This window comes from Semicossyphus pulcher, unplaced genomic scaffold (genome assembly GCF_022749685.1).
Source record: "Semicossyphus pulcher isolate SPU_LCO1_2020_fin unplaced genomic scaffold, fSemPul1.0.p SCAF_11, whole genome shotgun sequence".
Taxonomy (NCBI): Eukaryota; Metazoa; Chordata; class Actinopteri; order Labriformes; family Labridae; genus Semicossyphus; species Semicossyphus pulcher.
The window spans coordinates 26,091,474-26,118,052 of record NW_027211615.1 but is presented as its reverse complement, the minus strand read 5'-3'; the positions used below and the strand labels follow the sequence as shown (position 1 = coordinate 26,118,052).

At 42.5% G+C, this 26,579-nt stretch overlaps 1 protein-coding gene across 1 annotated transcript in view; it reads right to left on the bottom strand.

Annotated features, from left to right (window-relative positions):
- Positions 1 to 26,579, bottom strand: part of man1a1 (mannosidase, alpha, class 1A, member 1) — a 163,631-nt gene that overhangs the window by 119,900 nt on the left and 17,152 nt on the right. Inside the window, exon 2 of the mRNA XM_069655905.1 lies at positions 1,560 to 1,656. Coding sequence (XP_069512006.1) covers positions 1,560 to 1,656 — 97 coding nt within the window. The remainder of the gene's footprint in view (positions 1 to 1,559; positions 1,657 to 26,579) is intronic.

Here is a 26,579-nt window from a genome sequence, read left to right as displayed (position 1 = left end):
TAAAAAAAAAAAGACAACACAAGGAGCAACATGAAGACGCAGTGTGTGCGTGTGTGTGCTTGTATGTGTTTGTGTGTGGCCAGCGTGAAAAGAAAGGACTTGAAATTGCTATCCAAGTTTTAATTTGGCGTCTTCTGAGCACTGTAAGGCAGGACTTTGTACATTTGTATACTATATTACAATCTCTATTTCTACTTCAGCTTGGTTAGGACTTCATTGTGTTGTATTTTATATTTATTTTAACCACTTATTCGACTTCTATTCCCTCTCTCTCTTACAGCGTGCAACTGTAATGCTTTAATTCCACTGTGGGAGTACGTCTGATTCTGATTCTTTGCATTTGCACTCGCCATGTGTGCTTCTTTCTTCCAGTCTTACTTCACAGTTTGACACTGGAGTGGACGAGTAAAATTGCTTAACATTAACCTGACCTTTAGACTAAACTTTGACACATACACTGCACTCCTGAAAATTTCCTGACACTGTCCGGCTCGGCTGAACACAAAGAGGCAACTTTTTCACCCCAGACTTTTTCCCTGCCAGCCTTCAAGTAAAATGTCCACAAGAAGTTGGTTGAGTCGATGTGTGAACGCAGCAGGTAATAGGTAGGAACTTTCACCGAGAGCAAGTGGGCAGGTGATGACGTTTATGTCATGCAACTGGTGCAAAACCGAAAGAGCGACACATAACAGGGTGATTCATCCGAGGTTGAAGAAGAAGGATCGTTTAGCAAACTGGAGAGATGAAGAGATTCAGGAGCTTCTGGCTGTGAGGGACGACGCCAAAATTGTTCACCAGTTGTAGGGAACGGCAGCATATGCATTTCTTACGTCATGAGACCCCCCCGCCGCGTCCAACAGGGAAAATCCCCCGCTGTGAGGCACATGTGTGAAAGGGCAACTCGGCAACAGGGGGAAATCTTTTGTCAGTTGTCAGGAGTACATGTGTGAAGGGGGCCAGATAGTCAGAGGTTCAAACACAACACAGATTGAACCGCTGGCATTAATATGTTTGCATGTAAATTATTAATTTAAACTTAAAACAGAAACGATACAGTATCACAAAACATATTATTGTGATACTAAAGGGTACTGATATTTTCTTACATCCCAACTGTACACACCAAACTGGGGGTTGGATGTTTTCCAGCATCACAGCAGAAAGACAAGTATCATAAACACATGTGAGTGAATGTGTATGTAATGTTTATTTATGAAGCCCTGCAGCCGTCATGCAGCCTGCTGTGTGCTTTCAGAAAACAGCTGTATGAAACAGAGGAGAAGAAACACGGGCAGAGTAAGATGCCCCACGTCAACACTCTCATTAACACCAACAACCGGCGAGCAGCACAAACAGAATATAAATATATGATAAAGTTGACATTTAGAGGCAGCTGTAGATGGATGACTCTCACTGACGGCCAATTTGGCTGCTAATCTAAAAGGCCAGGGTCGCTGGTGGAGGAGACGTGAGATCAATCCTGTGCGTTCAGTGTGTGTGTGTGTGTGTGTGTGTGTGTGTGTGTGTGTGTGTGTGTGTGTGTGCAGTCTCTCACTCACCAAATAGATTGCTGGAGTGGCCTTGCTTGGAGATGGGCCGGAGCTCATTGGAACCCCAGGCGTAGCGCTTGTAGCTGTCCCACGCATGTTTCATCATCTGACAGGGAGGAAGAGGAGTTGGAGGAGGAGGAGGAGGAGGAGGGAGGAGGAGGGAGGAGAAGATGACAAATGAAGAGAGTTAAAGGGGACAATCAACTCTGAGCTGCAGCAGAGAATTAAGTCATTTTTGTACAATGATGGGGTTTTCTCTCGCCCAAATTACACTGGATTTTAAAGGCTAATACGAACTCTTTACAATTACAATCTGATAATGATACATGGGTCTATGAACATAGTATTTAAGGGCCATGTGCTGAGCCCTCCTCTACTCCCTCTTCACCTTCGACTATAGACTGGTACATGGTTCTAAGAGCATTATAAAGTTTGCAGACGACACATCGGCGATTAGACTGATCCGCAACAACGAGTCGGCCTAAAGCTTTTTTACACTTCTGGTTAGACGTTCAGTACTTGTACTTGTGCAATGACAATAAAGTTGAATCTAATCTAATCTTAAGGAACACACATACACACATCGGTGATCTCTAGGGGACGTATTAGGAAATTAAATATGTGCATCTATGTCACTTTTGTTCAATTTAAAAGCCCAAATTGGTGTACAGATATTTTTCGATCAACAGTCCAAAACGTCACAATAATTCAGTTTCATGGTATTTAAAACTAAGAGATAAGGATTCATACATATACAAAAGCAGGGAACAAAGAACTGATACTCGTACCCAGTGCTACGGGCTTCTAGACTGGGAGCTAACTGAGCTAACTAGCTAGAGGTAACAAGTAGCGTTTAGCAATCTGTCTATCAGAAACTTGACTTGACTGAACGACTGGTAATGACCGTCCGCCTTCGCATGTTTGGAAGATGACTTATGACCTGCAGCTTCTCCTGAAGCCGAAGGTAATCATTATGATTCTGCAACCGCTTAGTTTGTTTTTTTTACTTTGTTCACGAATAGAAAATCTGAAATATAAAAATGTCCAAACACGCAGGAGTGTGTCTGCAATCATTCAGAGGACGAGCAGTATACTTAATGATGTTATCCTGTGCATCAGGTGGTAAATGGCCTGTATAAATTGTCGGCCAATTGCGATAGATGGCTGATTGGCTCACCCCAGCTAAAACAAAACACAAACATCACACCATTTCCTGCCAGAAGGAGCAGTGTGAGTCCCAGTATCTGCTGCTGACAACCCCCTGTTCCCCAGCAGGAACCACTGAACGTTCATCTCATTTTAATGTTGTGCTGTCTGGGGGCTTCAGAGCAGCGTGAACACTAGTTTTTAAATCTCCAGACACTTGTTCCAGTGTCAGATGAGGCTCCTCCTCCTCCTGCTCTGGATTTATCTGTTCTGCTAATCCAGGTTACATAGCCTGGTCACAAAGCTTTCTAGAACCTGCCTCTGGATTAGACACACTAACACCCTTCATCCTCCTTCAGACGGAAAATCTGTTCACACACACTTCACTGATAGTGTGCTGTTGCCCTGTATGGGATCCTACTGGTATTGTTCTGTAACCTATAGTGTATATGGGAGGACTATCCACCACAGAACAATGGCAGCTTTGTCCACCTGAACATACAGTAGTACACCTTATACACACGGACTCATTGATGTGATTGTGAAGCTGATACACAGCCTGTTAAATCCCTCCAGGAGGCTCTTATTACTGTACAACACACCCTCGCAGTACGGTGGGTATCCTGTTACAACATATACATGAATGAGTGTGCATTAGTTTGCATGTGTAGTGCTGAGTGGCATTACTGCTGTCGCTGCTGCTGACTCACTGTTAGCGAGCCCACTCGAGGACAGATACTCACACAACAAATGAGTGTGATTATGTCAAAGGCGAATACAAATAACCACAACAGGAAGTGAACCAGTAGGTCAACGGATTATTGGGTAGGTGGTGAAGAAATCCAAACTTCAGTCAGGTAGAAAAAGGCTTGAACACTTTCAAGGGTTCTGTCCAAATGATGTCTGTACGAGCAAGAATAAATCACACAGAATCAATCTGTGAAAGTTTCAGAACCTCAGAGCGCATCAGGTATGTAGAGGAAAAGAGAGCGAGGCTACGTCAAGTCAAAGTAGTTCAACACATAGGGGTCCGCTGCATCTCCGTGCACTGTAATAACTATTATCCAGCGGCACTATTTTCAGCTGACGATTTAAACAACAACGACTGCCCACAGGGCAAAACATTTAGCATTGTACATGCTGTACCTTCTGGCTAAGTTAACTGTCACATGGTGTGCAGGCTCTGCAAAGTCGGTGCACCACAGGCTCAGGCTATGACGGCAATTGTGGTTACACTTTGGCAAAACTCGACACAGACAATGCTGGCTGTAATATTTATAATGCAAAGCTGGCGAGCAATCTTAAGCTATGTCCTGGTGACAGAATATGACAGGCTGGAGGTTTAAGGGACGGCTACGGGAGGGAAGCGGTGTGTAACATGCTTGAAACAAAATGTTCTTCGCCTTAATAATCAAAAGAGTTGAAACTAAGAAATTCTGAGTCATATTTTACAGTGAGAAATGAGTACAGAAAAAATGGTCCCCTGGGTGCTGGTACGAGTTTCAGTTCACATCTGAAAGGTACCCAACCTTCAGCAGAGAGCCGGTCTGCCAATCTGCTTCTCTGTAATGTTACACACATCCCACCTGTCTCACAGCCATTGCACGTACAAGGATAAGAGCAGGAAAGGCTTAAGTGAGGTGCTATAAAATATGAATGAGTTTTTAATACCCACATGGTGAGAGGCTGCACTTTATTACAACTACCATTAAAAAAGATCACCACATGATATAGTGGAGCCGGTGGAGTTTGAAAGACACACTGACAAATCTGTCCACAGTTTGCTGGCTTCGTTTGGCCCAGCTGATCCGAAATCATGTCTGGTGCTGTTAGTAAGACTGGTTTGATTATCAATGAATCTATTGGTGTATGAAATGTTGGAAGGTTGGAAGTAAAGATGCTCATTAAAGCCAAGGTAACATCTAAAACTTATGTCCAAAATTATGTCCAAAAGGCCCAGCAAACAGCTCTAAAAGCAGGTTGGAATTGATACTATATTATTATATATTATATTTATATTATATTATTGCACCAGTATCAGAAAAATACACCTCCGAAGTATGGATTTAGTGCAAATAAAGCCCAATTTTAGGTCTTTTTACTCCAGATTAATGACTGAACATGGAGGTCACATGCCAGGACAAAGTGACAAAAGATGACAAGAAAATGTTTTTTATATTTGACAGAAGGCAGGCACACAACAGGGGGTGAAAAGAAGCTTCAAATTAATTTTGTATCTTTAAAAATCACTTCAAAAAGCTGCCGTTTGCCTACAAGTGCTGCTCAAGTCCTCATTCACAGCCATGAGCATGTGAAGAGGAATAAATACCGACACACTTGTGTGATGCTCCTGAGAGTTTGCTCTTTTATTCATATTGTGAGCATAACTGTCAACGTCTCAGTCAGAGATGGTCTTCAGCAGGTTTCATCGTGCCGGCTGAAGAGCCCTGTGCATGAATAGACTCTGATTTCACGCTTTTCATGGAGCAACGGGTTATTAGATCTCAGTGCACGAGGGAAAATGTGATATTATGCTCCAGAGGGATAGAGGAAGCGTAATTAGCGCCGTTACCTCTCATCCCTTGAGCTCCAGCTGCATGCGTCTCGTACAAAGGCGCTCTGATAACCGCAGTACCATCACACGCACATAAACATATGCTACATGCATCGTGATAGAACATCTGCAGTGATAAGTGTCGGTTTAACCCTCTCTGACAAGTGGATAACACATGAGATCAAAAATGCTCTTCTATCTTCACATGTGCCCTCCTTATAAACACACACACACACTCACACACGAACGCAGAACAAAAGCCCCTTGGTTTGCATAACATCTCCCACACACATCAAAAGGACAGCTAGCGATAGCTTTCCTCCATTTAAAGCCACTAATTAAAGCTAGTGAGCCTGCTAATTACCGCTCCTATATGCATGTCACATTAAGAGATCTACTCTGATATTGTTTTCCCACTCTACACGCTGCAACACACGTGAGGAAGACTGGAGCTGATCCAAGGTCTGTTCAAGGATGTTGGGATCGAGATGACAGGAAACTAAACAACAGTGTAAACAAACCGGCGCTGGCTTTACAGAACGACTGTTAAAAGAAACTGAATCAAGGCAGTGATGAGATTTCACATCTTCCAAAGCAGCATGTCCTCACACAACAGTTTGTTCTACGTCTTACAGAAAGTTTTGCACGTTTTCTTTTGAACTAATCCTACAAGCGCCTTTACATCCCAAGGTCGTCAAACACTGACACTTGTCATGGCCTCCCTTCGGTGTCTCATACAGATGCACAAGGTAGTGTCTGTTTCAAGGTGCCCTGAAGCGTTCAAGTGAAACAGTCCGCACAACAACTATTTGTTTATTTGTTTCCGTTGGGACTGGAGGCTGGGTTCAGATCTGGTCTTGTTTGACCCCAGACTGCAACGCCAAGCAGAACATATTTTTATTCTACTCTGTCATCCTCCTTCTCGTATGCTGGATGGGCTGAGCAGTTGTTGTGATAATCTCACATGGCTGCAGATGGAGTGAAGTTAGTTGAAAGGCTGAAAGTGTCAAAACATGTGTCACATTCTCTTACAATTACCTAAATTATATATCATAATAGATAGAGATAGTTTTACAATTTACATAAGTGCAGCTTTTACAGGTTTAGTGTTCTAAATTGAACAATACTAGTGACTAAAAAGACTCAACATAAGCCCCTTTCCTACGGGTCAAAATACCTGCTAACACTCGTCTTTTAAGCTTAGTGGGAAAGGCGACAATCGGCATTCAGACCAGGGTCAAATGACTCTGCGGGTTATTATCGCCTCAGCTCCGATCAGCAATGATGGGAACAAAAAACCCGGGTCGACCCACTAATCTCCGCCCCCTTTCCGGCGCGATGCTATGAAGCGCATTCTGCTCGTCTCTGTCCGAGCAGCGCTCGAACATCGCTCCAAATTTGTCTGTGCCGAGTTTGATAAATAGACTGAATGAGTAATAGATACAATAAAGACCTAAGCACTGTAACATCTTCACTAGCCTCCATGCTGCTTACCAAAGAGTATAATGTTCTTTGTGCGTACTATTGTTTACTAAGCCTGTTTGCAGTGCGTTTGTGACGGCAGACGGTGACGCAGCAGAAAAGAGACACCTGCGTCAACACGCTAATTTAGGTGGGAATGGGATAATTCTGTTATAGTGTCAACATACAACTTACTATCATACATGTACGTGTTAGCATGAAGGCTAGCATCACATGTGTCTTAGCAGTTTTCCCTGGGTTAAAAGAGATCCCTGCTCAGGTTGGAGGTGGGCCTGGCTATGCTAGAATCCCATGACGTGTACAAAGCTCTCTGCACCAATTTGAATAAAAAAAGGTTTCAGTTACCCCGCCCTGACAAGTTCAACAAAGGTCATAGGAGAGTCAAACATGTGTCAATCAAACGTTGCTGCACACGCCCTTACAGATCTTATCAAACAAAACAAGTGAAACCTTCCTTCTGGGTGTAGCAAGGATGAGGTATGAACATAACACCATAGTCTATTGCCTAATGCATTAGGTATAAACCTGCACGCAGTTTGTATTTAAGCTACTTTTAAATCCAAGTAAGACATTTATTGTTTTTGCATCCATTTGTTCAGTCTTGTTTCTTTGTTTTCTACAGGGAAGGCTAAGTGGTACGACGGGCTTACTATATGCCACTTAAGCCCTGCTCTCGTAACAACCCATTTGTTTGGAGCATTTTTACACAAAGACGACATTTAAATGAAGATCTGTCGTGATAACATGAGAACAGGTGGGGCGGGACAGGAGCAGGTTTATTAACTAACACAGCTTGAAACTTCACTATTTGGCATGTTGCGCAAAATCCCCGGTAATTTAAGATGAGAGGTGCTGTTCTGTAATTCAGAGTGGCTAACTACCAAACATCCCTGTGTGTGAACTCTTATTGGATTGAACGCTCAGGATCCCTATGTGTTGACTCTAATTGGATTAACTGCTCGGGATTTTCGAGGCTGACCGCTGTCATTAGGATCTGGTGGCTGAGGCTATTTCCGTCACACAATGACCATGCTAATTGGCTCTGTGTTTAAGGTGCAGTGGCTTTCTGGGACACTAACATCAAGTCCAATCTAGCAGGAAGATCTTAAGCACACACACACACACCTGCTCTCATCTCTGCAGTGACACACATGCCGGCTGAAGATCTGGTACGGAAAGGTTATGTGAGTTTGCTGAGTAGAGAATAAACTCCTCCTCTCACTCTGCAATTCATTTTCTGTTGTCCCCCCCCCACGCCGCCTCTTCTCTCAGGCTATTGATCAGCTTCAGGCGGTGCGCTAATAACTACGTTGTGTTCACCGGTGACATACAAGCACACATACACACATGCATACAGGATCACGCTCACACAGAAAGAACCTTGCCCCCCGCCCTCGTCTACAACAGTTTCCTGTCAGCAGGAGAGCTAATGGAGGAGAACCTGTGCAACAGCATGCTAACACGCAGCAGCAGGAAATAAAAAGACCCAAACTCAGGGCGTGCCCAAGTTCAAATGTACACATTTCCTGCAAGTGTTTCCCTTCATTCTATACGGATGTGAGCCTCTTTTGAGCATAAAAATAGGAAAACTACCTCAAAAATGTAAATTATAAAACACAACTTTGAAATTTTAAAAGCTACAATTTGACACTAAAATATTTAAAAGGATAAGGGCCTCAAGATTTAAACTATAACAGTTACAAGAGGTTTTTTCTCTTCTACAGCTGAAACTGAGATTGGAAACCTCTGCTTTCCAGCTCCTCTCTTTATGACTTTCTGGACACAGTCTTAAAGTGCCAATTCTCTACTTCAACCCCATAAAAACTAATTAAAACATAAAACAGAATATGCTGACAAGACTGGCTGGTCCGTCTTCAGGTCTCAGAAGGCTCACAGACAGGTTTATGTATGATTTGTACGATTGGAGACGACCTCTGTTCGAGAGAGAGAGAGAGAGATCATGGAAGAAAACCTGAACATTAAGTAAAGAAATGAAACAAGCACATGGACTGACTGACTGACTGACTGACTGACTGACTGACTGACTGACTGACTGACTGACTGACTGACTGACTGACTGACTGACTGACGGTACTTTCACAGCCAGAGAGAGAGAGAGTTGCGACATCGCAACGGCGGATCATGGAGCATATTGGACCGCCACTGACGCGACTCTCTGTCTACATGGCTCTGGATACTTTGTTCGGGGAGTAGGCAGCGCTGCTCCTCCGCTGTCCTCACATACGTCTGCAGCGCGCGCCTGCTTTCAAACACGTCGTCATCGGCCTCATCAGGACAGTCCTTGTAACACTGACTTAGTCTTATTTTGCATTGTGTACATTCGTTTTTTGCAATATTTTCATCGTTTCTTTTCTGTTTATATTTGCACTTTCTGCATTTGCACCCTTTTCTGTTTCTGAATCGCAACCAGCTGCGCAATAGTTTCCCTCTGGATAAAATAACAATCGACTACTTTTTTTACAGGGATGAAACAACAGGAAACTGAGGTAATCGGTGGAAATGGAACAAAAAGGAAACAAAACTGGAGCAGGGAGAAAATTCTGCAGCTGGAGGAAACAGAGAAAACAAATAGTAAGGGCAAATTGGCAAATTGAAAAATTAAATGTGCATTTGAAGCCAAGAGCTTAGTATCAGTTACTTTGATCTGCAAGTAAAGGTGAAGGAATTTACTTGAAGCAATTACATTGATGCAGACTATTAGCTAACATAATTTTGGACTGGCTTATTAAAACAGCAACACACACCACTTTAATCAAACTCCATTTTTTTCCTAGGAAATTCCCACAAAACAAATATTTAATGGAAAAACTGGAGACTTGATGAGATAATACTGATGAGTCCTTTCAAAGTCTGGCAGGAGCTCAGTGAACATTTCTGTCACTATGATGAAGCTAAATATGTGTAATTAATACAATGAGCCGGAGCCAAGCGGCATGCTAGCACAGGTTAGCGCTGAGAGACAAAAGTTCACTGATGCTTCCTTCAAATGGAAACCTGCCATCGAGTCGGCGTGTGTACCTCACACTGCTGTTTGTACACACACACATTAATGCACACAGAGGGATGATGGCAAATCATTAACTGCTGTGCAAAGATTCAGGGGTTAATGACCCGGTGTGCTCCAGGGTGTCTTAAGTAATCTGTAACTGAGGGTGTGCGTGTGAGTGTGTGAGAAACAGGAGACGGGTGTGTGAGTTCCCACAGGGGCGGCGGTGGTGAAAGTGAAGCTGAAACTGATAGTTTGTCTCTGGGGAGGTACTGATGGCTAACGCCCTTGTGCATTGTGTGTGTTTGTGTGTGTGTGTGTGTGTGTGTGTGTGTGTGTGTGTGTGTGTGTGTGTGTGTGTGTGTGTGTGTGTGTGTGAGAGAGAGAGAGAGAGAGAGAGAGAGGGACAGGGACAGGGAGAGAAAGAGGGCAGTTAGGTGACAATATGGTGGATGGGCAGAGAAGGACATCAAACAGCCCGCCGGCATGTGGACCCCACAAACAAGAACACACACACACACACAAACACACACCCTCTATCTGCCTGCCAAAGAAGCATCCCCAGTGAGTGTGTGGTGAAGTGCAGATGCTCGACTGCTTCACTCGCTGCAGTCTCAATGAGAGAGGAAGATAAAATCAGAGAGATGGTGAGAGAAAGAGGAGGGACGAAGAGACGTCGACAGGAAGCAGCAGAAGCTGATTACAGGCTGGAAAGAGAAAACTTCACATCGCTACAGAGATATCAAACATTTAAATAGCTGTTTTCAATATGTTTAAAAACATCCAAACAAGCCAATGCATGTTATAATGATGGACCAGATAAAAAAGGTGAAGAAGAGCCAAACAAGTAGAAAGGGGAGAGAGGAGGAATGTGTTATTTGGCCTGTGAGGATAATAGAAGGTTCCCAGCAGGATTTTTCACTAAATCTGTCAGCAAGGTTCAAGTGAACTTTTGAATTATCACTTTCAAGACAAATTACATTTAATTTTTAGAGACATTTAATAGAAGTTTAAAGCAACGATTTCAAAATCAGTTCATCTGCCACTTCAAAGTAATCATCTCAAGATTTTCATTTACATAAATGTCTGTTAAGTCACTATCTATCGCCAAATGAGGTAACACAATGGTAATTGAGCCTATGGCCCACTGATGAAAGCCTTTGCATTTGCAGTATTACAGACTGGGTGTCTGTGGCGACAAGCGGCGCCCAGTTAGTAACGTGTTTTCCATCACCCAGCAGTGGTTGGTCTGCCAGAGAGGGTAGACGAGCTAAGCGGCTGCTTTTCGGCTCTCTGCAAGTGTAAACAGTAATCTACTATGGCTGAACAAACAAAGAAAAGATGGATGACTACAGATACAACTTCAACAAGAAGTGAAAATCCAAAGAAAAAGAAACAAACTCGACGCTCAGATGAAGCAAACAGTCTGAAAAGGAAAGCGACCGTCAGCCAGGAAAGTCAAGAGTTACAACCGGAGCCGACTGTGGACGTCACACGTGCAACACTGATATCTGGGAAGTGTGCTCCTGCAATTACCGTTTATCGCAACAGGTGCCGCCAAAGAGAACAAAACTGAGATCTTCGAGATTATAACTTTAAGGAAAACAAACAATAGGAGTGACATCAGCTAACCTTCTGACAGGTGTTGCACCTATAATAATAACAAAATATATAACAATATAACACATTTTTTGGGCTATTTTTGCCTTTATTGATAGGAGAGAAATATTTGGGAGAAGAGAGTGAGAGATGACATGCAGCAGAGCAGAGAGCAGCGGTCGAGCCTGAGGCGGCTGCGTGGAGGACTGTAACCTCTGTCTATGGCGCGCCTGCTCTGTCCACTGAGCTAAACCAGCACCCCTGCAAATGCATTTTTATCACAATATCACTTTTCAAGGACAAAATCCTCTCTGCTTTCCGTAGGCATAAAATACAACATCTCTTATCTTTCCGAAGTTATTGCAATTTATCATATGACATAAAACTTTCACAGCACTTGTGTGAAACATGTGATGTCCTGTTTATCGGAGATAAACACACATCTGAAGTGCTAACATGGACCAGGTGTCTTCAAGAGGAAATCAGAAGCTTCATCAGATATTTCCCCATCGACTCAGCGCTACATTACAGCTGCTGGTCAGTGAGAACAGCTCAAACGAGAACTAGAAAGGCTGCGGAGTATTTCTTTAAGCAGCTAATTTTATCTTTGGTTTGTTCTTTAGAGGTTTATTTGTATTTGTATTTGTAATGTCACCCAAATGACAAATAAGAAACGAGTCGAATCAGCTTTGACTGTTAAATATAGCTTCACCTGCAGCGTCAGCCCAACGATGAACTACATGAGTCTCATTTCCACGTGTTTTAATGCCTTTCTTCTTCTTCTGTGGTGTTCAAAACATCCCATTTACGCACCGTCAGAGAATGTAAAAGTTTGCACCCTTCTCATTGTCAGTTATAAAATCCCAGCTCACCACTGAGAGCCTCTCCTGCTGGGCTGCTGACAGCTCTGTAAGCAGAAAAGACGGTCACAGTGCAGGGCGGTGGAGGAGGTTGACTTCCCCAACTGCAGAGCGTCAAAGCAGCCGAGACACTAGAGAAGCACTGCCCTCTGTTTCCATCACCCTTCTCCACGCCCGTCACAGTTAGGAGTTTGTTTCATTTTGAGCCTCGATTTGCAAAGTGCGCACAACGACACAGCGAGGCCTCCTTGCCAATATTTCAGCTCATCTTCGTCGTATCACTGCTTTAGGACGGCTGCAGGTTGCATGAAAAGACCAGAGAGCTGAGCTCAACAGAAATAACTCATCAACAAAACGTTCAAAGAGTGGAGGAAACAAAGACAAGAAGACAGAGGCGGGTTATTGATTCCACCACACGTAAAAATTGATCAAGTAAGTGCTTGTTAGCAGAAGAACTTTTGTAAACGCTTCTTCACAAGGTTGTTGATCCCGTTGCTCCGGGTTTGTTTACCAGGCATGTCTGTGTTTATGATATCCTGGATTTAATCTCTCCCTCTCCATACGCCTCCTCGCTCTATGCGGGGATGTAAGAAACAGTGTGCACCTCTGTAAAAAAAAATATATTACTGCATCTCTCTCAACCCTATCTCTGAGCCCAGACAGCCACTGCTGGGAGCTCGCACAAGCAAGTGCATGGGCGCCAACAGACTAACACACACACAGCCTTTTACGGGAATAAATAAGAGCCCATTAAACATTCACTATGATCAACTTGGCGAAAACAAGCATCAAAAAATAAAGCTTCTTGCGTCATCTAAGTCGTACTTAGCAGTTACCAGGAGTATCTATGTGTTTCAGAGAACAGAAATTGAATATCTTTATGGGGAGCGGGAGGGAGCGCGGTTTGACACATTAAACATCATGAAATAGAAATGACATTTTGAAATGTGCCAGAGCCTGGGGCTGCATCTATATTAGTGAGGAGAAGACGCCGGGAGCCTCTACGCACCATTACACCACTTATGCAAGGACACTGCTGAAAGGCTGGGGAAAGTCTAACGTGGAAGAACAGGTGGAAAAAAGGAGACATGAGTGCCAATAACATTATACAAGGCATGTTTTAGGGTTAGATAAAGTGTCAGGGATGGACAACATGTTGTAACACTTAAGCTCACTGACAGGCTCACCTTTCAGCCGACACGTCACTACACTACTTCAAATAACAGGTGTAGACAGTAACATAAATGAAGGCTCTGTTCCATCAGATGCCAGCAGTCATAATACCATTCACACCTAAATGGAGTGCAGCTATTATCAATGTTAGCAGGTGCACCTGTGCTGGAAGGCTCAAACTGTCCAGCAGTTGCAGGTGCATTTTGTCCCACCTGTGCGAGCGGTATTATCTGGGGTTTGGCATGCAAATGAGTGACGCTTTACAACAATTAGAATTACAAATGTGCACATATAATGGCCGGTAACCCAGGTGCAGCAATTTCCTCTGCGAGCTGCAGTTTAATGATGGGGAAATGAAAGGAGGCAAATTTCTCTGCAGCGCTGGACAGCACCTGAAGCACTGCTTTGCACAAGTGAAAGAGCGAAACATGAGAAGGCAAACCAAAGCCAAGCTTAAACAAACAAACGTCCGCTGATGCTTTATTGTCGTGTCATCGACAGAGCCCTAATGGGAAGCTGTGAAAAGCCCAAAATATTCTTGTGATGTTGATCCAAAGCAGAAGAGTGCCAAAACCAACAAAACTCCATCACCAAAAACTAGGATGACTGAGGGGAATTGTGCCGGATCGAAACCTCAGTCTTGATGATGGGCCTTCACACAGGAAATCAGTCACTCAGGTTTCTTGCTACATCCTATAAATGGCATCAAAACGTCACAGTGGAAACGTCATCACACAGGCATCCATGCCCTGAAGCGCATCGTCGGCAGAAATGCTTTAAAAAACTGGAACAAATCTGACACAGTTAACAGAGTTTTGTTTTTAACTTATATTCAAAGTATTGAGATATTTAACAGTGTTCTTATATTCTGGTCTCATAGCAAAACACAACACATGCATATGCAATCATCCCTAAGGGCACACGGATCAGCCTGTTATTCCCAGTACAATTCCCGTGCGCAGGCTTAGTTGAGCGGAAAACAAGGTTTTTTTGTTGCCACAATTCCTGTTGTGCCGGTAGAAATCTTTTTTTTTTTAAATGCAGCCCACAGAAGGCCTGACATCTCTGCTTACAAAACTTAGCTCCCTGACCCATGCTGGTTTGGAGCAAAACTCACCACCCAACCATTTTTCCACCTCGTCTCCTCGCATGTTCTCAGCGCTCAGAGACAGAGGACAACATCCATCCCTCCGCCTGGGGACCAGTTCTTCAGGGATCACTGAGGGATTTCCTGCACGGTTTAGTATTTCAGCTGCCATATATGGGTCAGTATTGTGCAGCTGGAAAAAAACGGATGGTGCCGCCTCCCTACAGTCTCTGCTGATAGAAATATGGCTTTAATACTTTGTTTCCATGATGCTAGCTGCAGCTGCTACCACCAAACTGGGCTCTATGTGAAACATCAAACATTGACCACACAGTGAGTAAAGAGAGTTTGCTGACAAGAAGTTTCCTGTCATGTTTGTGCTTTTGTAAGGAGACAAACAACAAGAAAAATCAATAATGAATAACACAATCGATTTTATCACTTGAATGAAAAGATACACTCCACCCGTGATGAACAAATGACCCTGCCAAACCTTCCCTTGGAGTGCCTCTGAGTCCTAAACACGTTGGGGTAGTTATTCTGTAGCACCACTTTGGACAAAGTCAAACACAAAACAGATTTGGGGTAAAAGAGGGTTTAACAGGTAGCTCTGTGTTTAAGGGAAATTGGACGAAGCACAGAGCGAGCGCCAACAATGGCTGCATTTAAAGAGCAAAGAAAAGCGAGGAAATCTGGGTGTTTGGATGTTATCCGATTGGTCATTAAGTTTAACATCTCCTAACAAGCCCTGCAAGAATACCTGCTCAACATTTCATTTGAAATGTAGAAAAAAGTTCATCCCACTGAGACAGCAGCGTGCCCTGTTAGAGGCTGCGGAGCTGAACAACAACAGAGCACCAGAATACTAAATAACCATTTTTCATATTATTATCACTAAAAGCAAAACTTAATTTCCACAAGAACAGACAAACAACACAATCATATTCACACTAGATATTGGAAGCTGGGTGTAGACATTAACAGGCAAATACTGAACTCTGAGTGCTTCCACAGCAGCATGTTTGGTCCAGTTCAACACCGGCCCATTTGCCAGATTGATTTGGTTTGTTCTGTCTGGTGTGAAAGCTGAACTACCAGACCTAGACTGCCTCTATCGTCTAATCTAACAGTTATTTTCACAGATTATTCCATTTAAATTTGATCTACAAAAGGCACCAAACTGACGTTTGACCAACTTGCTTCTTTTGTCCAAACAAAAGCTTTTCTTTAGGCAGCACATCTTTATCTTTAAGAAGCAGTTTTTGCTTTACATTTCTTGTAATTATAATCGTACAGTTTATTTACTTTCCGTCAACTGATTATTGCAGCTCTAGTTTTTGTCTTAATCTGGATTTTGGCATTGCTTGAAAAATGCAAATCAAACATAGTGACCACGTGGTTACTATCTCTCCACTCCACTAAAGATGCATATTGGGCAGTTTTCTACCCATCAGTCCAACTAAAGTCTTGACCTATTATTGTCCAAATGAATGGATTCCTTATAAGATCTTTTTGAGGACATGAATGACTACAAAGGTAACAGTAAAAGCAGGATGGACCACTGTCCAGTCAGCATCCTTACAGCTCTCAGTTTGTTTGTAACAAGTGAACACAAACCTCGAGAGCACTGAAAGGCAGTGATGAAACCCTGTTTTTCTCCCAAGCACTGACCACATGAACCCAACTGCAGTTACAAAAGTGTCCTTTGTGACACAAATGCTGCCTTATTTATTTCCACAGCAGGTAAACCGTTAAAGTTCAATCTGTTCTTTGTCACCAGAGGAGCAAAGTTCCTGCTGAGTCACCTTATCAGGCAGGCAGAGCAAAGACCAGAACAGAGAGCGCACTGATAGAACCATCCAGTGTGATACCCCAGAGATAGTACTGATTAAGTCCCTGACAGATACAGACATTATGCAGAGCACTTCCAATCACTCAAAATTCATATCATCCTCAGAAACACTTCATTTCCCATTATTCAATCTAATCTAATGATTGAGTTCATTGTCCGCCATTGACTAATCAATGATTATCCTCTGAGCAAATTCCAAGTCTATAAATTCAAGCTGATAAAAAGAGAAATTTCCCACGAGACCTTGTGTTCGACCCATAGATCTCCGCACTCCTAACAAGCCCGGCGGAGCCATTCATGACATGATGGGGGTCATAAATGTGTCGTTCCCAAGAGCCTGATTGGTGGTTAACAGTGTTCAGTGTTTATAATATGTTCAACAGAGGAAGCGTACCTGGAAAGCAACACTACACACACACACACACACTAATCAATATTAGCTGAGAGCCGTCTGGGGAGGAGAGAATGATGAAATTGAAGAGAGGGAGAAAATCTATATCTGCGACTGACTGTTTGGTTAAAAACATGGTTCTGGCAGGAAAATGCCGCCCCAGTAGGAGCTCAATTATTGACAACAAAGATGTTACAATGAAACACGAACAGTGAAGTGTTGGTGATATGATTACTTTCATTATCTGCCCTGAAATGGAGCCAAATAAGCTATCAACTACGTGGTATGGAGCTTTTGTTGTTTTGTAAATTAAATTCTACCGACTGAGATCACACGTATCTAATCAGGAGAGGAAACACCAAAGTGCCATGGCTGCAAAGTGTGAAGAAAAAAAAATCTTCATGTATAATCTCGAGGTGATTGAAGTCTGACATCTGTTCACAATATGGTGTTTTCTAGAGCGTGGAGGATAATGGGATACATTTCTGGCATTTTAATGGGGATGTTACCTAACAAGTTTTCTCTCTTTCACGCCACAGGCTGAAGTGCTAAATACTCCCTGTGTTTAGGTGGTGTGTATGAGTGTGTATAACTGTATCAGACCACACACACATTTATTGACTTGACCTTTCCCTTGCTGGAGGAAGCAGCCCAATTGGGTTTGACCCAGCCGCTTGACAAAAGGCAAACTAATGAAGACTTTGTGAAAGGCAGATTGATTTTTTTCTCTCCCTCCCTCCATTACATCCATCGCCGGCTTCAATACAGCAGGCAGGCGGAGGCAGAGCTTGAGCTCATCACTCATTTGTTTAACAGGTTGGCAGAGATGAGAACTCAATGGCGGAGAATGCCAGAAAATACGCCCTGTGCATTCAAATGACTCGGGCTGCAGGAGTGGAGAATGACTATAGAATATGAATTGGCCGGGCTGACCGTTTGGGCCGTTTGACAAAAAGAAAATTAAAAAGCTTTCTGTCTTCTCATCCCAATTTTCAAGGCTTTAACCGTTTTACCAAACATGCTTTAATAAGCTGACGATGGAATTTGAGTGTGTGTGAAACAGTTTCCAGGATTGGGAACCGTTAGGTTGGAGTGGAAAGAAACGAGTCAAAATAACAGCAACTGTTCGGTTTCCATCATCCAATAACCTTCAGTAACTTCCAGTAGACCACACACCATCATCCAGTACAGGGCTGCAAAAAACGACTGTTTCATTACAGATTAAACTATAGATTATATTCGCATGTAAGAAAAAATGAAAACTTTGAAAAGCCCATCGTAGTTTTCAACAATCCAAGGTCTTCAAATATCTCTTTTTGCCTGACTATGCGCCCCAAAGTCCAAAGATATTAAGATGCGTGGTCACTCGCCTTCAGATGGACAACCATGGGACCTTATTTTGGACACATATGTCTGAAAGTCAATGGTCAGAAACTAATACTTTTTTGATTGGACTGATTAGATTAGGCATATCATGTTACCACTTTAGGTCCGCATAAAAAGATCCCCTCTTTTAAAAAAAAAGTTTAAAGAAATGGTGAGTACTTTGTTTTAAACACTTTAGAGAACTTCATCTCTGGACTCACACACAAAAAGTGTCAACATCTTACCTAATGGGTATCGTCCAATTACTCAGCAAGGAAGCAAAAGAATGAGCCAATGATTATGTGACTAAATCCAAATATGGAACACATCCTAGCTTCAGAGGCTCTGGTTAGCTTGTGGAGTAGGATAGTAATGAGTTTAATTATGTAACATTTGGTGATTAGCCTTTGTAATTATGTATTTTCAACAGTTTAAGGAGAAATTGTGACTTCTTTGACTTTCAGAATTATCTTTGAAATTGACAAATGTTATACTTCGTTTCATTACACAACAGAAACTGGATCAACAAAATGATTTCTTCAACACGGTCCCATTGTGCTCCAACAGAAGGGCAACAACTTCAAGTATTTGACATACTACACATTTGAAAGGTTTGAGAAACTAAATATTTGGCATTTTCCCAGAGTATGAAGACTGAAAGGTATAATCTCCAACTTTTTTATTTAAATAAATGTCTTTTAAGTCATCATCTATCACCGGATGAGTTAACACAATGGTGATCAAGACTATGGTCCACTGATGAAAGCCTTTGCCTTTGCAGTATATCGTATTTTTATGGACTGGGCGGCATTCATGGAAAAAATCACAAGCGGCGCCCAGTTAGTGACGCGTTTTCCATCAGCCAGCAGTGGTTGGTCTGCCAGAGAGGGTAGGTGGAGCTAAGCGGCTGCTTTTCCGCTCTCTGCAAGTGTTGCGAGTAAACAGTAATCTACTATGGCTGAACAAACAAAGAAAAGATGGATGACTACAGATACAACTTCAACAAGAAGTGAAAATCCAAAGAAAAAGAAACAAACTCGACACTCAGATGAAGCAAACAGTCTGAAAAGGAAAGCGAGGAAAATCAAGCGTCAGAACCATGACAAATGGAGCCGGCCACAGACGTCTGGTTAACTTAAAAAGTGTGCTCAGGTAATTACCGATTATCGCCAGTGGGTGGCACTCAAGAGCACGAAACTGAAATGTTTGCGATTGTATCTTTAAGTAATTAATGAAATTATTAAAGAGTGTAGAAGTTTAATTTTCTGTCCTTTAACTTGTAGATGAATCGACTAATCCTTACAGCTCTAATCCATGTTTGGTAAGTGTTTGATCTGCGGGGTTCATTGATCAGCCAGGAGAGTAATTGCCTGTTAATCCAATCACTTCTACAATCCCATTAAATAGACGCTATAATCAACATTTACACACTGCCCACTGAACCAACACAACCTGGGTTTATCCTATTTTCAGAACACTTAACTTAAACCATCTGTTCTACTCGCAGCTAAAAAATAAAAGCCCTGCGCTCTTAAACCAAACTGAATCCTTTTGGCTTGGTTTTATTTCTCCTTCTCATGTTGAAATTGTAAAATATTTTCCTGTAATGATGTCCAAACCTGTGTTAATGTCACAATTACACTTGCGTCTCCTCCACAAAGCATGCCAAATTAGATTTGCTCCACTCCAGAGTAATTAAGTCACACATTAAAAAGGGATAATGACGTTGCCATGGCGTTTTCTAATCTTTCAGGCAAATTTATTACCTGAAAAAAAACTAGATAGCCCCAGCCCCAACTACAGCACAATCTGCTTTGTGGATGTGACAAGGTAATTTGCTGAGATAAAAAAAAAAACCTACCAAGTCAAAACACTCTTGAGGCTCTTTGTGGATTATCCTATTAGAAGGCTGAAGAACATAAAAACAAAGATTCCCTGAAAGCTAGAAAAATACTTCTTGTTATTTACACGACCTTTTAAAGAATTAGGCTTTAAGTTGTTAAACCACACTAATACACTTAGTTTATTGTGAATTTAATTGCCCTCACTACATTATTTTCACCTGATAAAGTTAGACCACAATGTTCCTCATTAACTTAAACAAATAGTGTGTTTGCTCACTGCACAAAAAGAAACTGAATACAGAGTTCCCCCAGTTGTCACATTTCTAAAAGAAATAGTTCATTAGTTCTTAAAAGTATTAAACAGCATTTTCATCCCAGTCGTGACGGTATAGTTTGACGTACTGCCTGGTGACGTTCCCAGCTGGAAGCCCGTTTGGCCTTATATTTTACCAGCTCGGCAGCGTGCCGATGCATCCTCTTTAGCCAGCTAAAACAGTTTAAAAGTCTTCCATTTGTAACTATTAGTGCGGTGGTGGGAAAAGGCCGGCCCAAATCCTGTCTGCCTTTTGTGCGGAACAGATCAGTTCAGTCCTAATCTTTATTTTTCAGAAGGGCCAGAGTGGCTTTGTGCAGCAGCTTTAAAAAGGACACCAGCAGCTTCTAGGGTGGATTTCAGCCAAAGTCAGCTCGAGGATTTGATGTGAATGTGGCTTCTTGTTGGATCATGTGTCAATTAAATCCAGATCCTGGTTGTTATCAGTGTCTTGCAGTCTCAAGAATGACAATTATCTTATTGACTCTGTCCACTGCAGTGCCGTCTGTACAAAGATACCTTCAAGGAACCAAACAAGCAGTCGGTTAAATAAAACACAATAGTCTGTGTTGTGGTGAAAACACCAATCAGAGGTTATGCAAGCCGTCTGCAGTAGTTCCCAGTGGGTCATGAAACCCCGACTGAGTTTATTTATATGACCATTACAGTGAAGACACCATTCAGTGAGGTTAACTTGAGGGCAGCAGCTCAGTTGTTAGAGAATTTAACCTGTGGGAGGACGTGATGCTGTGGCCTCGGTACAATGCCTGCTGACTCACCGGCATGGCTTACTGGCTCACTTAAAAAGGAGCAAAGCCTTTATTAATGTTATTAGACACAGCTGTGTTTTTTTCCTGCAAGGACAAGATAGAATGTCTGGTGTGAGAAAACAATAGAAGATGAGCTGGACAGAAAGGTGCAAGGTTTGCTCTCTTTAAAGCCATTGGGCTTCAGTTATTGCTGTTTGGTGGATGTGTTCTAACACTCAGGTTCAGTGAAGTGAGGAGGCTTTCACCTCCTGGCTATGAAAACAGGAGTATATAATAGAGTCTCTGAAGCCTGTGTGTGTTTGACACATGTCAGCACTGATGTTTTTGTTGCTAATGATGTACTTCTATCCTCCAATCCCTGTGAACACACAGGTCTTGAGTTCTTGCTCTCATAAAATCCACAGAAGAGTTTTCTCTGTTTCTGGAGGCGACACGTCCTCATACCTACAAGTTCTACGGACAAACATGTGGGACACATGCTCACTTGTGAAACTGAGTTTAGTTAGTTTTAGTCAGGTAAGTTTAAGGAACCAAAACTACTAAGGTTTAATAAAAGGACTGTGGTTAATGTAAAGTAAGATGGCTGGTTATGGTAGTTACATCACGTATGTGGGTTATGTTACGTACATAACTAAGAGTTGTCAACAACACTAGTTTTTTGGGTGAAAGTCCTCGGATTGTTTGACCATTCCATCGCAACCAAGCACGCCCCCAAGCAGCTTTTTTCGCTCTATATTCTGTCACCTGACGCTGTTAGAAGATAGCCTCTGGTAGCTAACTTTTTGTGGCCAGCAGTTAGCGATTCAAGACTTCCAGTCAAGACTTCCAGTCAAGACTTCCTTTTCTGTGTGCTGCATTGTTTACAGTCTGACTAGCAATTTGAGCAGCAAGAATGGAGTAGGAGTTGACATACAACCTCTAAGAATGGATTGTTAGCGGCACTTATATGCAGATATCTGTTAATAGAGATTAATAATAAGCTCATCGTTGCCAAATGGGTTCCAGGACGGCTTTACGCAGTTTGCGTTCCGCCCTTTTGGTCTCCACGTGGACAGTTTTTCCTGCATGCAATTAAAGTCGGCTGATACTTGATTAGTCAACACCACTCGGACTAGAAACGCTCTACAAACGACAACCCAAACACCTCCCACACCAAAAACTGGCCTTGCGCCTGCAGATTCTACATTTTTGTGCAGAACCTGTAGCTAGAGATTAGGGTGCAGATAGATGTCACAGCATCCGTCTGAAATTATTTTTTTCAGACATTACAAAGAGATTGAACAAGTAAACATAAAATTGTATCATTACTACCCTTTCAATTGTAAATGTAGGTGTCCTATTTTGCCAAAAATTCTGATTAAAATGCTTTATCACACAGAAAGTGTGCTTAGGTGAAGACCTCTCTCTTTCCCTCATGTCCTCATTGTCGACCTTTACAGATGCACTCTCATAAACCCTGCATGTACTCGAGCCATATGAAATACAAATGAAATGATCTTCATAATGTGAAGTATAACGCTGTGCATGAAGACCAGGATTATCATCTTCCTCCCATGAGTCAGAGTGGCTACGGGATGCAAGCTGAATAATTTAGCTTGTGTACTTGGCTTGCCCCTCTCCTCCGGTAAATTGAACTAGGCGAACTCCAGCACGGAGCCAACACATGAGCCCAAAACAAACCACAACCAAGTGGAGCTCAAACCTCTGCGGGGGAAAAGCACAGAGGGTATGTGGAAGAGGTGTTTAGGTAGAAGGCACTCAACTGTCAGCGTTCACAATAGAGAACAGACTGCAGTTTTAGCATACCCATGAATTAAAGGGTTAGAGTCATCTCAGGGGATTTGTTAATAATAGGTTAAGTGCAACTCCTTCCTTTATGCACATAAGCGAGGCACGATATTACAAACTATGGGTGGAGATTTACTTCGCACGAATTGCAATACTGTTGCAAGAAAAAGTTCCAGCATATTATAAGCAGGTGTCAGCAGTAACTTAAAGGTGTGGTGAGTAAAAGTGTAGTTTAGAGGAACAAGAGTGATGAGAAGCCACACAATGTGCAGAGAGATACACTGAATAAGCTCTAGAGCAACAATAAAGCTTCCAACCAAGAGGAACACGGCAGTAATACCAAATGAGCATTTTTATGATGCCAAAACAAAGAGTGAACAGGGAGTTATGGCCGTGCGGTCATTAAACTTGGCATTCACAGAGACGCTAATGCACTCTGGCACTGCGCACTCTCTTTGTAGGACATTTATATTGAGATGGTGTGGATTTTTATATGCAATCTTTTCTGTTTCTTTCGCAGCTGGAGTTGACTTGTGAGCGAATGTTTTGGAATGTCTACTTCATTAAAGATAATTCTGTTTCTGCATTTTTACTTCACGTCTAATGTTGCTGATCTCAGTATAGCAGGGAATTCCACCATACTGCAACTTTTTCAGCTCTCGATCACTTGCAGAGCGCGCCCACGGGGCAGTCCAATTTGCTGATTGTGTAATTACCTGCAACCTTCGTAAATCAGCCGCTAATTACAGAAAGGCTGCAAACGCAACTGAAGGGAAAGCCTTTGGAGTATGTAAACCTTGCCTCAAGCTCACGCTGTCCTACTGTTGCTTTATTTGGCTGACGATTCAAAGGAAGACGAGGGCTTTAATAATGTGTCAAACAGACAACAGGATTATGAGGCATCCTGGAGAGTAAGCCGTATCCAGGCATTCACAAACACTGAATGACATATTACCTGTCAGTTGTTTTAGAAGAACTACAAGTATTTTTATCAGCATCATACATTCTGAAGTTTCATAGCAGCCCATATCAGAAAGCATATACACCTATATAGATTGTGAGAGTCCCATATCAGCCTGCTGATGTATCAACGGGGCTCTACTTCACATCCTACAGAGAGATTATCGGGTCTTTAGCTGATACAATATGCAGGACGAGAAGGCTTGCAGTGTTAAAATTCTAGCCCTCGCATGGAAAAAAGCTGAGAAGGAGAGGAAGGGGAGATTGAAAAATAAATGGACTATGTGATTGACAGCCTATGATTCTGGGTATTAGACTGAATTGGATTAGGGAGACAATCAGCCGGCCATGACCCCCGGATAGCTTGGGAGACGTTAATAGTGAATATCCAACAGCATTTTCCTCCATCAGCCTCCATCACTGGGCTACAAGGCTTGGTCACAAAATGCTCCATCTCCTCTGGAGCCTCACAGCCTGAAGGGTTTCAAATCCAAACCAGCTCAGGCATTTGAAGGCAGCCAGCCGCTTTGGTGCCAACACTCCGAAGCTTGTATTTGCCAACAAGATTGGCAACTTGTTGACAGGATGTGAAAAGGCAAAATTTCTGTCCTTGGTCTTTCGAAGAGTCGTCTCATCTTTTGGAACATCACAGACATGCAAAGTCTGAACAGGTGCACTGGGCAACCACAAAACAAGCCACTGAATGAACAGGAAATTTGAGTATATGGTAACATAATGCTGGAAATGAAATATGATAAGCAGGCCATGCACAATGAGCTCAGCTCACACAGATGTGTGCATAAATGGTTTGAATTTGGCTCACATTCCCCGCACTGTCTGTAGGAAAAATACATCCATTCAGAAAGTTCTCCAAACACTCTCCAAAAGCAACGCTGCCAAAATGAAGAACAAAACTCTGTGTTGATTCAAAATGTATTTTCCTGTGTGCACAAAAAGATGCGAGTTTTGGAGATGTTTTTGTTTTACATTCACAAGTCTGTCTTTCAGACGGATGCATTTGCAGCTTGTTTAATGAAGTCTGCTGCTTTTTAAACAGATAGAAAGAAGCTCAATCTGCTGTGGATCATCAAAAATATAGAGAATGCTTCAGTACCAATGAAAACACATCAGACTATTGATTATTTGACCCGCCCCTAACATGCAAGTTATTGAATTTAACCAACACAGAGTTTGTTTAACAAAAGTGCATCCTCCTCTAATTGAGACAAACTAACTCTACTCTCGAAACTGTCTCTACCCTTACAAGAGCTAACACAACCCTAATTGCACTCATCCGCCTCCTCCACCCCTCCCCCGTTCCTGTGTGAAACATAATTCTCTCTCGGGCCGTGTGAAGCATCCAGCAACACTGGTCCTGTGTGAGAACAGACAATAACAAATACCTCTGAGTTGAGACCGGTAGGCCACATATAAAAGTGCTCGTGCTGCAACTTGCTGCGGCTGGCATGAAGAATGAAATGCGATGTTTCAGGGTGTCACCTTTCGACATAGACAGAAGATTGGATGCTGTCCAATACTGAGTGCCATATCAGGTCAGGCCAACTGCGTCCGCCCTAATAGATCTTTGTCTGCACTCAGGTTTAGTTTTGAGCGTCAGGATGAACACACTACATTCAGATTCGGAACAAGAAACAAGGTAAACAACTACAGAACTACACATGTATTGCCAGGATAAGTGGCCTCCAGGGCTGTGTCGTGAATCTCCCTATATTTTGGGTACTGCCCTACACAGAGCAATACAGGAGCATCAGCATTTCTGTAAATGTAACATAAGGTGTACAAAATGAACACAATTCCCAAAACTAACTGATAGAAACAGAGGGTTGACTGACACTGCACAGCATGCGACAGGGCAGAGCGACTGCAGTCTGTTGGACACTCTCTGCTTTGGTGATGACTGTCAGTAAAGCTGGTGACTTATATGGATTTGTAGGCGGTTCAGAGTAGGCTGGTTACCAGGAGTTGTGAATGACACCATGGATGTGTTATCAGACACAATTAAGCACTTGAAGACCAAGAGTGCACTTCATTTGTATTTGATTCAAGCGGGTTGCAGAGGATGACACCAGTTGTCGCTGGTTTTATATCTAAATAGAAATATACAACGTCTATTCAGTATAATTATCACAGCAACTAAAACTTATACAATTGTAAATTAACTTAAACATCAACAAGCATCAGTATAAACTCAGGATAACTAATCTAATAAGGAAACTAACATAATACGCAGAACAATTGCTGCCTGGGGTCCAGGGTTTCTCTGCAGGTATGGTGACAAGACTCACATCCTCCTGATGTCGGCTCTGATGAGCCACTCCTCCTACTTCCTGTTTCCACTCAAAGGAAAGCTCCTCCTCCAGACCTGCTCTTCACAGCAGCCGGCTCAACTACTTTTGAACCCGATGGTGGTACAACCTCCTCCACTGCCATCCACTGTGATTGTCTCTTTCAAAACACAGGCAGGGGAGACGATTTGTGGTGTGCTTGTATTTAATAGCTGACTGTATGCAGGACGCATACTTTTATTTCTCCAAAATGCGCCAATGTTTATTGGCATTGTTATAAAAACAACGAAAGGCAGTTTAGCAGCTCTCTAAATGTGCCTGTGACTGATGTTGGAGTTACGTGTGGCGCTGAACTGAAGAAAAAGGACAACAGGAACAAACAGAGCTGTCTGCAAAGAACAAAATAGCTCCCAGTGAATACTGAGTATTGTATTTTTCTTGGTTGTCCCATCTCTGGTTTAGATACAGACACATCTTTAACATTTAGTTGAAGTTACATAAGATATGGCAGGACTTCTTCTAGTTTTAAAAG